The sequence below is a fragment of the Episyrphus balteatus genome, chromosome 1 (genome assembly GCF_945859705.1).
Source record: "Episyrphus balteatus chromosome 1, idEpiBalt1.1, whole genome shotgun sequence".
Classification (NCBI taxonomy): Eukaryota; Metazoa; Arthropoda; class Insecta; order Diptera; family Syrphidae; genus Episyrphus; species Episyrphus balteatus.
Genome location: NC_079134.1, coordinates 169,892,617 through 169,904,687, shown reverse-complemented (window position 1 = coordinate 169,904,687; position 12,071 = coordinate 169,892,617). Strand labels below are relative to the sequence as shown.

The following is a 12,071-nucleotide window of genomic DNA, read 5'->3' as shown; positions in this document are numbered from 1 at the left end:
CATATGTTTTTTTTAAAACTGTTTTAATTAGTAACTTTTATAATAATTTTAACAATGAATTTATCAATTAAACCAATTTTCTTCAGATCAGTTTGTGCTAATATCTTAACGAGAATAGAAGTTTTAAAAGAAAATTTGGGTGGATACTCGCGAGAGTTAAAATTAATAAAAAAAAAAAAATGGGTGGTGAAAACGAAGTTAAAAATTTCGATTATCAAGGTATTGTCAGAGAAAACGAAATTTTAAACAAAAAAGTTGAATAAAAAGTATTATAAAACTCATAAGAAATAATGATTTTTATTTTTCCAGAAAACAATTTTGGAATACGACATTTGCAATGTTTTTTAATATCTGTTTGTCTGGGTGTTACATACGCCCTGGAAGTGAATATGCCAATTGCAATTGTTGCAATGACAGATACGTCGGTGAATTCAACATTTGGGGTGAGTGAAAATGATTTGGAGAAATTCTAATCGTATAGTAGGATTACTCTTACTGCTATTTGCTCAACTGAAGTGTTATATAAGTTTTCACCAAGAAGAAGACTAATAAAAAAAAAATTATTTTCAAAATATTTAAGTGGTTAGTTAAGGTTTAAAAACAAAGCAAAAATTAAAAAAAAAAATGTTTCATAACTCAGTAAAAAAAACAAAGAACTTTTTTCAGGATGATTCTCACAATGTTTCCAAATGTTTCCCTGTTTTTCGGGTTTTTTTTGTTTTTCTGAACTTTTCAATGAACTGTACCAAGGAAATTAACGCAAAAGAAACAGATTCTCGATATTGTCATCATTCATTTTCAAAACGCGCTAGAAACAGTGACATGTGATTAAATTGTGTTGAAAGCTAAATAAACGTTGAAATCACACAAGATTCTTTTTTCGCGTTCCAGTTTTGTCGTGTGTCATGATTTATAAATACAAAGTACCGAATTAACTGTCACCATAGAGACTTTTCTCCCCAGCTTTTTGATGAGGTATCGGTACTTACCTTGAAATTGTTAGCAACATATTTTGTAGATACTTTTCAATTTTTTTCTTAATTGGTGCGGTATAATAACAAGTGGTAGCAGTAGAAATAAGTAGAAATAATATAGTAAATAAGGCACATATACTATACACATTACACAGCATTTTTTTTTTTTTTACGAATTACAAAAATTGTTTCTAGTCTTAATGCGTCCGTTTGTAGGTTGTGTTTGTTGTATCAAGTTAAACAGTTCAATGTATTAAACAAAAAACAGTTTGGAAATACAGGGGACCCTGTTAAGGATTGACAAGCCAAAATAATTTTAGTTTTTTCGAATAAGTTACAAATTTACGAAGCTAGACTTTTTTCATTTTTTTTCCTAAATTCAGATTTTGAATTGTACATATATTGAAAGTAGAGCTGTAGCTAATCGTATGTATTCGTTACTAAAATGCGGGTATTTGCTTCAGTAACGAGTAACGAAACGTTACTTTCTAAACAGTATCGTTACTCGCATGTTTCGTTAATGGGTACTGAAGTAACGAAGCATACGAGTAACGACCCCATTCCAATTTCAATACTATATCATCCGATATGAAAAATTGTTCGACATGGTTGTATTGAAGTGTTAATATTCCGAGATCTGCGCGGTGTACTTTTGAAATAAAGGTCTCTTAAGAATTGTGATAAGATTACTGAACGGATATAAGCAAAAAATTACCCAAAGTTTTGTGGAAAAAATAGAAAAAAATAAAAAAAAGTTTCCTCGTTTGATTAAAAAAAATCGAAAAAAAATCAGTACAGCTACCTTAAAACTCTTATAACATGAGAACGCCGCAACTTAAATTAATGTTTATGGCTTTACAATGTAGCTTAGATTATACAAATTGTTTTTGGTTTTTTTCAAAAAAAACTTTTTTTCACTCTTATACCAACGTACTTAGATACTTAAAATACCAAACATACGAAACGTATCAAATACATGAAATATACGAAATGTACGAAACGTACGAAGCATGCGAAAGTAACGAAACATGCGAAACATACGAAATATACGAAAAATACGAAGCCTACGAAAGTAACGAGTAACGATATTATTGATGCGGGTACTAGTATCAAAAGTAACGTATACATGAGGGTACTCATTTTGTTGTTACTTTTAAAGCCCTATTTGAAAGACAAAGCATGCAATTTTACTACTTTGTAAAAATAAAGTTAAAGGTCCCGAGAAAAGTATTTTTAAATCTTCGAACTCAGCAAAATTTGAGAAGAGTCATGAATTTCAATGAGGTTCTAAGTTTCTGTTTTGTCTAGTTTTCAAATATTAGCCCAAAATTAGTTTTCTTATTTCTTCTTTCTCATAACATCAAAATTGGCTCAAATAATGTATACTTTTTGCTGATTTTCGGTGAATTATTTATCACTCAAACATCGAATTTGGCGGTTTTGGTTTTTATACGACCATATCTAGAGCTTGAGATTGTTTTGTTTTTTTTCTGATTATGTTTATCATATAACATCTTTTCCATCTATTCTATTCCAATATAAATCTTGTTCCAATTTTAAAGTTCAACTCCAAAGCGTTTCATTGAGGTCCCATGAACTATAAAAGCGTTTCATTGAGGTCCCTTGAACTTTAAAATTGAATTATATTCAATCGCTCCATTTTAAATAAAAATAATTTTCATTATTTTGTTCTTCTTCTTGTTATATAAAAACCACCTTCCTTAATACTTAGTACCTATTTAAAATTAAATTTTCTTTTGAATAATACATTTTTTTCATATCTCTCTTTCCATATGAGCAGAAAGGCACAAAGTCGAAAAAAAACTAAAAAAATTAATTTCAAAGAATTTTTAGAAATTTTATTTTGAAAATCGTTAGAATAGTAGTTATTAAAACATAGTTAAATACAATAATTTTAAAAAATCTTCGACGAAAAAAATTGTATAGATACCAATAAAAAAGAAATTTTAATCGGCACGTAAAAGAAATTAATTTTCAAAAAAAATTGAGTTTTCAACAAAAAAATACCCACAAATATTTATTTGCTAACTTTTTGCCTTAACAGTAGTTAACAAAAAGAAATAAGTAAGTCTGTAGTTCACATCGAATGACTTTTCCTTACTTCTTCTTATATATGTAGGTGTTATAATTTCCAAAATCTCTCAATAGAAAGTCTCCCTTTAGGGCCAACCTCAGTTCAGGTTTTTTATCAACAGACTTCAGCGTAGTGATTGTGGTAGGTACATGTCTATTTGAATATGCATGAACATTAAACCAAAAATAAATCTCGCTATGTCGTTGATTTTATAAGACAAACATTTCCGAAATATTGAAATATATTAGGCATCTACTGTAGGATGTTTCTGGATTGGTCATTTGTTAATTCAACATTTGTTCACTTTATTTTCTTCAACAGGTCTACGAATGGCCTGAAAAAACAAAGTCACTGGTCCTCAGCAGTTGTTTCATGGGCTCAGTAATTGGAATAATTCCTGCTGATCTACTCGCTCGTAAATTTGGTGGCAAAGCTATGATATTTTCCAGTCTTTTTCTATCATCAGTTCTAGCCGTATTAACACCAATATGTGCCAGTTTTGGTAGTTGGACACTAATATTCGTTGTGCGTTTTATTCAGGGCGTTTGCCTTGGTACAACTTTTCCAGCAATGCATAACTTTCTATCCAAATGGGCACCAGTTCAGGAACGCGCAAAGTTGGAAACATTTTGCTACTGCGGATCACAGCTTGGCACAGCACTTATGCTGAGTGTTAGTGGAGAAATTATCACATCGACTATTGGATGGCCTGGTGTATTTTACATATCTGGTGCAATTGGATGCCTTTGGGCAGCATTATGGGACTTTTTCTCTTCGAGCTGCCCTGAGGATAGTCATTTTATCACAGAAGAGGAAAAAATGTACATTGAAATGCTGCCAATACCCAGTTGTGAGAATGGTGATGGTGACGGCGATGAAGAATACGAAGAATATCAACCACCTTTACCGCCAATTCCATGGAAGGATATCTTCAAATCAATGCCATTTATTAGTTTAATGATAGCTAATTGCTCTACCGCTTGGGTATTCTGCACTTTACTCACTCAAATACCTGGATTTTTGAGGAATGTTCTTCAATTAGATATTCAAAAAACTGCTTTGTTTTCCGCCTTGCCATTTTGGGTGATGCTTGCGATGAGTTTGTTCTTTATGTTCATTTCAGAAATGCTCAACAGAAATCAACTTATAAGTGTTTCGACAAGTCGAAAGCTGTTCAATACCATTTCACATTGGGTTCCTATGATTGGCCTAATAGCTTTGACGTTTTATAATGGAAAGAATGATACTTTTGTAATTGTTTTGTTGACATTGTCAGTTGGAATGATCTCAGCTAACTATTTTGGCTTTCAAATGAATCATTTCGATTTGTCACCAAATTTTGCTGGAACACTTATGGGCTTGTCAAATTGTGCAGCTTTTGTAACGAGTGCTATTGCAATTCTAGCAGTTGGATTTATAGTTTCTGATGAGGTAATAGTTTTTGGTATTTTTCAGAAATGATTTTAGCTGATTTGTTTTTTTATTTAATTTTAGAAAAATCCACAAGAATGGAATATTGTTTTCTATGTGGCAGCTGGATTTTTCTTTGTTGGCAATCTTATTTTCATAATTTTTGGAAAATTCGAAAAACAGAGCTGGAATGAGACAACCACTTTGATGGATGCTAACGGTGAACCCGTTACACCTAGACATTCTATAAATCCGAATATGGAAAGTGTTTATTAAAAAAATGTTGGAATGTAGTATTTTATAATGATAAGAATATTTAAATTTTTGGCGGATTATTTCACTGCCATTTAATGTAAGATATGGTTTGAGTTTAATTAATAAAATTTAGAAATAAGAATATTTAAGTTTTTTTTTTCAAATTCAAATAAGATTTATTTACTATGAGTTGGTCTACCTGTAATAATGGACGGATTATTATGTCAACAACAAAAAAATGGACGAAGGCTCAAAACACAAATCCTTTTTTAACCCTCTGTCGGCACACGGGTGCGAATTTGGCAGGACAAAAATAAAAAAATTACGATTTTTCAAAAAAGTGGTAACAAAAAAGTCTCTTTATAAGGGTGAAAATATTTTTTTCGGAATTGTGAATACAATATTCGAATTCCTCGAAATATTCTACATTAATTTCATACCTACTTAATTCTCTTTAAAATATTGTGACCGAAAAAAGTTCTAGCGACATGAAAAAGTATAAACCAACTTCACACCCGCGTGCCTATCACGTCACAAAAAAAGGGTGTGCCTACAGAGGTTTAAAAATTCATAAAGGAATATTTTAAAATAAAAATACCTACATACATAATTTAATTAAAACATGAAAAATAATATAAAAATAATTTAACACAAAATCTACTCTTTTTGTGACTTTGACGTCTAATAAAAGATTTAACATAGAATTTTCAGAATTAATATTTTTGAAAATCGTTAATTATTTTATGTAAATTTTTTTTAATGTTTTAAGAAATAATTAAGTATGCAAGTAAAGAGGAAATAATTTTTTGTTAGTTAGGAATTTAAGGTTACTAAAACTTTTTTGTACAAAATCGGTTGCGTTGTTTACGAGAAAGTCAGACATTAAGAAAACGTTAAAAAATTATTTTTTTTCTATTTTGGTCACATGGCAAGTACCGTTAATTGTGATCCTAAAATAGAACAATTTTCCCTTCTAGGATAACCAAAAACTCTTAAATCTTAATTAAAATCAATTTTCTGACAAATTGACTTAAAGCATAAAAAACAATATTTGAACCCAGCGGCAACACCTACAATACTTAGATATGTATACATTTTTTTAAAGCGAGAAGTTTATTCCTATCTAGTAAAATTTAAAAAAAAGTGCAGTGGCTGATATAGCGTAAGTTTTTTGATATAGGTACTGGTTCTCAAAATAATAAAAAAAATCTGACCTACTTTTTTTAAAATTGCAATAAAATAAAAATGTATCTTTTAAAATTTGTCGACAATATTTATTCTTAGGCAAATGTTCCCTAGAATAGTTATTTCTCTTTTCATAAAAGAAATTGGTTAGTTAATTTGCATGAATTAAAACAGTAAACAAAATCATACACTTTTCTTGAATACACTTGTTATATGGTCTGATAACAGAACTTGTCCTTCGTCAAGGCATATTTCTGCATCAATAATTTGGAATTCGATGATAAAAAAATATATTAATGTCGAATTCCAAACAACCAAAATTTCGATGTACAGTCGCTAATTTTTCATTAAGTGAATTACAATGACAAAAAAAATTCGCTACTTCTTCCCAAAGAATCGATCCTTTTTAAATATCTTTTTTGAGACGGGTTTACACAGATTTTCCCACACAATTTTGTCGAATGCAAAACGTCAAAGCAAACTAAAATTTCGTAAGAAATGAAGAACCAGAGCCAATTTTTGTTAATTTGTGAATTATAAAAAATCATTTTTAGTGAACAAAATAAACAAATTTTACGTTGTTTTGTTCTTACTATGAAGTTTTGTATATTCTTTTGTTTTTCATCGGTCACTTGGACACACACACATTCACAAAAAGAGATAGTTGCCTTTCTTAATTTCCTAAACAGCCAAAAAGTATCGACTTTAGTAGCGATTTTAGTAGCAGCTGCAAGTGTTTGAAAAAAATTCGATATAAGTTGTGTGGATTCACTGGGAGTCAGGGTTGAAAAATCGTCTTTGAGCATTGTATCGAAAGTGAAATAAAAAGTGTATCGAATTGTACTTTTTGAATCTTTCAAATTTCATTAAAGAACAATTCGAAAAATTTATTTATTTTAAATAAACGAAAAAACTTTAATGGCCAGTTGTACAAATATTTAATCCGTGGTTCAGCAACTTTTATCTTCTAAAACCGGTGGTAAGGTTCCGGTTTAGCACCGGTGAAAGCTCCACATATGTAAAAATGGCAACATCCATTCTTGAACCGATGTTGACCCGCAGCGGATCGGTGTGTTAAATTCCTGATCCGAGGCTGAACCACGTTTGTACAACTGGCCCTAAGACAAACCAAAAACTAAATTAATTTTTTTATTCAAAAAAATTTGAGGCCATTTTTTGATTTTGTTTTTTGTTACTGTGATCCTATTTACAGTTTACAACTGCAAAACACTGATGTTTCCTTACAACTCAAAACTTTGGTCCTATCAAAAAGAACCTTTCGTGATATATAACTACAACGACCACTTTTTGCAAAAAGTCAAAAAGTGAAAATTTTCAAACTCATTTTGTAACAATTTTTCCGACCACAAAATTGAAAATATTGATGCAGAAAGCTTATTTTTGGATTTAAATAACCATTTTTGTAATTTTTTCCAAAAACAAATAGCTCTAGAAAAAAATAAAAAATTTTTACTTTTGTAAATTTCCCACTTTTTCACTCTTTAGGTCATTGTAGTTAAGGCGTAAATGTGTAAATTTGCAGAATTATTGCAGGTGTAAATATTAAACTTTAACATATGGACTTAAACTTATAGTCAATGGCTATGAACATTGAGGTATATTTTCCAACAAAAAAAAAAAAAATAAAAAACCTAACCTGTGCCAATTTTTTTTTTTTAAATCTCACATCTAAACAAAAAAGTAATTTCCTGAAAAGAAAATTTTATTTCTTTGAAGAAAATGATATAAAGACTTTATAAATTCAGCCTTGACCGTTTAAGGTTCTATTCAAATTATAAGTGTATTTGACTAATATTGCAGTTTTAACAGTATCTTAGAAGAATCGAAAAGAAAAAATTAGGGGTATTCACGATCCGATGCAACTGGTCTTGTATCATTGCAAAAGTGTAAAATCTTACAACAACAAAATATATGGATTGAAATTTTACAATGGTCTTGCACTTTTGCTATACCCTAACCCTATTGCAAAATAAAAATACAATGGTGTAAATTTTTTTTGACAGATGGCAGCTCGCCGTCGCGTGTCGTCAATGATGAACAATTTATCTTTTTTATTCTTATTCTTTTTTATTTTGTTTCTTTGGTGTAATTTGTGAAAATAAATTTTAAAAAAAGAAGAAGCATCGGTGGAAAGACAACTCCGTAAAAAAAAAGAGTGAAGCTGATATAAATCATATCATGGATTCCATTCAATATTTACTATAGATGAGAAGAGGTGCGTTCACGATGTATTGTAAAAAAATAAAATTTTACACTTTTACTAGGCCTGTTGCACCAGATCGTGAATACCCCTATTGATCCAGAATACCTTTTACATTGATATAAGCGGAAGGACAAAACTGTGTCGAATTTAGTAATGTAGTGTATTTGTGTACTTTAGCCAAGCCAAGTGTATCGAAAAAAGTACAATCGTGTCGACTTTTGCAACCCAGCTGGGAGTCTTGTCAAAGTACAACTACTCATGTAAAAACTATGGAAAGTAATAATATTTTATACAGCAGACATCTACATATAGTCCAGTAATTTTAGGTTTTATCTGCGGAAAAATTCCTATTGGGCTGAATTTTGGTATACAGCTTAATGACGGCTTTGTTATGAAGATGTGAAAAATCGACATTGATATCGTGTCCGCGTTAAGAGTTATAGGGGTCAAAAGGTCACGAAAAGTTTTTCGCAAATATCTCGCGACCTATTGATCGGAGGTCATCAGAGGTTATATAAAAATTGATGGTCGAGAAATTATCTACAACATATGCCCTACACATTTTTCTGTGAAATGAACCGTTTCGCGAGTAAAGCGCAGAAAAGGTGACTAGATTGCACTCACATACGAAAAAATACATATTTTTGGTTTATTTTGCTTGATTTTTGAGGTTTTTATCGAAGTAGCTCAAATTTTTTTAGTTTTAATAACTTATCTTATTACGTAAATACGAATTAACTAAAAAAAAAAATGTACACATTGGGATAAAAAATATTATGCAAAACGGGGAACCACGTTTTTGGGAAATGTTGTATGTTTCCCTTTTTTGTATAATAAGTGCCTAATTTTTTATAAATAATTTTTTGGAAAAAAAAGTTTTAAAATAAAATTGGTATGCCATTTTATAGAAATCACTTATCAACATCTAAAAACAAAATTTCAAAAAAATACAATGTCCCATTTTCGAAAATTTTATTTTTCAAAAAAAAATTTTCAAAATTTTTTTAAAAATCCAAAAGTTATCTTTTTCAAAATTTTATTTTTGGCTTATATTTGAATTATATAAGTTCTTTTTCAAAAAAAGTTTTTTAATTAAAAAAAAAAAAAACGTTCTATGGCAGATACCGTTAATAATGATTTCAAAAAAAAAAAAAAATGTTTTTCATTAAAAGATTGACTTTGTCTTAAAACTTACATTTAAATTTTTTAAACAAAATCGTTGGAGCCGTTTTTGAGCAATTTCAACTTTACTAAAATCGGTATATCTCAAGTACCGTTATTATTGGTCCAAAAAAATTATTTCCAAAAACCCCTCTGGAGAGTCTCCAAAAAATGCTACATACCAAATTTGAAGTCAATCGGTCCATCCGTTTAGGTTGTAGCTCCTTATACAGACAGACAGATGGACTTCCGGGACCCACTTTTTTGGCATTCTCTACCATCGTAATATCATGGAAAAATGTTATCTCAAATTTTTTTTGTACGAATGCATAACTTGATATATAGTAGGTACCTATATCGCAAGTAAAAAGAACGATTTAAAGCCCTTTTTTTAAACCCGATGCACACAAAAACTTTTAAGAATTCTATGTTTTGTTTTAAGTGCTTATTTACTTTTGTGAAATGAATTTGTTATTGTTCTAAGTCTTAGCCAATATCTTTTATGTTAAGGCATACCAAACATTTATATTTTTCTTGAAATGGTAAATTTATTGTAATCGCAATAAATGGTTCAACTTCATTCCCATGAGCTCTATGGTGCTTACTTACCTATGTGACTGACTGTATGTGTGCATATAAATACACATACGTATATTTAATTAAGTGATCTATTTATCTCCTTACTTATTTTATTCATTTGAAAGCCTAAATTGATAAAATAAGCCAATTTTTGACAAGAACGTGGTATTATCATTACGATGATTATGATTTTTTCAAAAAGATAGAAATAATTGATAAAAAAAAAACTAATCCGATTTTGATAAGAACGTAGAACGTAGCGTTGACCATGACGAACAAAACTTCATTTTTTTATTTTTGTCAACATTTAAGGTAAATCTTCAACTAGTTGAGGAGCTTTGTGTTTTTCAAGTGTTGTCACTATCAATGTCAATGCTAAATTTGGAATCATAAGATACCCAATAGCAATCGTAATTTAATTTTTTTTTTCTTAACAATAAAACTATTCAATGCGATAAACCATCACATAAAAGTTTCGTAAATAAACAATAAAAGAAATTAATCAATTTTAATTCATTATCTTTAAGAGAGTGAGAGTAAAATATACTAGACCACAATATAAGAATCAGATTTTTTTTTTGATACTTAACATGTCCTGGTCAAGTGTTCGTGAAATATGAGACTTATTCTTACAGTAGCGACTAGACATTGTGGTTAAGTCGTGTGATGTGATGTGTGTTTTGACTAGAGATCACAGTGTTATCATTATTGTAATAAAATTAGCCTTACAGTAAAATAAAAATTTTGTTAGTAGAAGCATCATCTTAAAAATAATCTTTTGTGTGAAAAAAAAAACAATATTCACAATACAATAAAAGTCATTAATAATTTTGTAAATAACAAAAAAATTATAAACTATTATGTACCTACTCGTAGATCGTTTTCTATTTCTGCTTTAGAATTTTATTTTGTTTATTAGCACAGAAACAAATTGACTGTGCCGGTAAAAAATAATATTAAGTAGGTACAAAAAAAATTTGGATTTGAAATAAATGCAGAAAAGGATAACGACTTTCAACGGCAAGTTTGAATTTTCATTTATAATATTTTCTATCGAACTAAGGCGATGTCTACTGTACAATCATTAAATCGTTATTAACTTCAACTTTTATTAGGGTACATATAATAAATAAATTTACTAAGACTGTCCTTCGTTACATACCGGATTTATTTTATTGATCTTATCTCTAATAACCCATTAAATAGTTTTTTCTGATAAAAAGGAAATAAATCCACGTAGGTTTATACCTATTATGTTTGTTTGTGTTCAAAATTTCATCTAATCTCAATATTATGTTTGTGGTTGTATAGTTTGTATTTTGCATAAACATAAGGACAAAAACATGAACATTTCCAAACGACGAAAAAAAAAACTAAAAAGGCGGCATTTTCTTTAATTGCTTCTTGTGAAATACTGAATACCACACATGTTTGAAGATAAGATATTATTCTAAAGTGATAGGCATCGATAGTACCTATAAGATGTATAAGATTCTTAAAACTAGTCAGTTCTTATTTTGAATCCTTCGAAATGTGTGCAGTTTATCCTTTTCTCTGTTCCAAATTCATTGTGAAACATTGAGGTGTTTGAATTCAATCAGAATAATAAGTTTGTGTTAGATTCGTGTTTTAAGGTTTTAAAAAAATTGTTTGGAAATTGTAAATAATAAATGTAATCTTAATTGTAAATAAATAATAAAAATTGAATTGCATGGTAAATCTTGCATGGTCATAGGTCATGTTCATTTACTTCGATGTTGTTGCGAAATATCAATATAGAGTACTCGGACCGTTGAAAAGTTTTTTTATTCCAAAACAAATTTCAATAAATATGGAACTTTTAAAATTAGGTAAGAATAAAACTTTAATTAAATATAATCTAATCATTTGACTTCTTAGTTCACACGTTTTTCAAAAAGATAAATTAGTTTCGATAGATAGTTAGTGTCTAGCTGAAGATTCTTATGTATAATAAGAATCTTCATTTAATCTAAATGTTAACTAATCATTCAGTCAGTATAAAAAAAAACAAAGAAATGGGAAACAAATTTGACGAAATAATAACCAAAGCAAGGACCAATTGTAAATTAAGATAGTAGTAATTTTTTGAGTGGCACTTTTTATTGAATTAATTGCCTTTTAAATTCTACACATAATTGTACAAAATTTACGTAGACTTTCCTAATAC

The 12,071-nt window shown here is 29.3% G+C and overlaps 1 protein-coding gene across 1 annotated transcript; it reads left to right on the top strand.

Moving 5' to 3' along the window:
- Nucleotides 1-93: 93 nt before the first annotated feature.
- On the top strand, nt 94-4,865 carry LOC129906110 (putative inorganic phosphate cotransporter). The gene is made up of 4 exons (XM_055981747.1): nt 94-219; nt 310-443; nt 3,391-4,500; nt 4,564-4,865. Exons 1-4 carry the CDS (start codon nt 180-182, stop codon nt 4,753-4,755), a joined length of 1,476 nt encoding a protein of 491 aa, XP_055837722.1. The 5' UTR covers nt 94-179; the 3' UTR covers nt 4,756-4,865.
- Nucleotides 4,866-12,071: the final 7,206 nt, after the last annotated feature.

Bases quoted from the DNA above. Each gene is read 5' to 3' on its own strand.
- LOC129906110 (XM_055981747.1), top strand. From the start codon at position 180: ATGGGTGGTGAAAACGAAGTTAAAAATTTCGATTATCAAG. The intron at 220-309 runs GTATTGTCAGAG...TTATTTTTCCAG, and splicing joins TAAAAATTTCGATTATCAAG to AAAACAATTTTGGAATACGA. The intron at 444-3,390 runs GTGAGTGAAAAT...TTTCTTCAACAG, and splicing joins CGGTGAATTCAACATTTGGG to GTCTACGAATGGCCTGAAAA.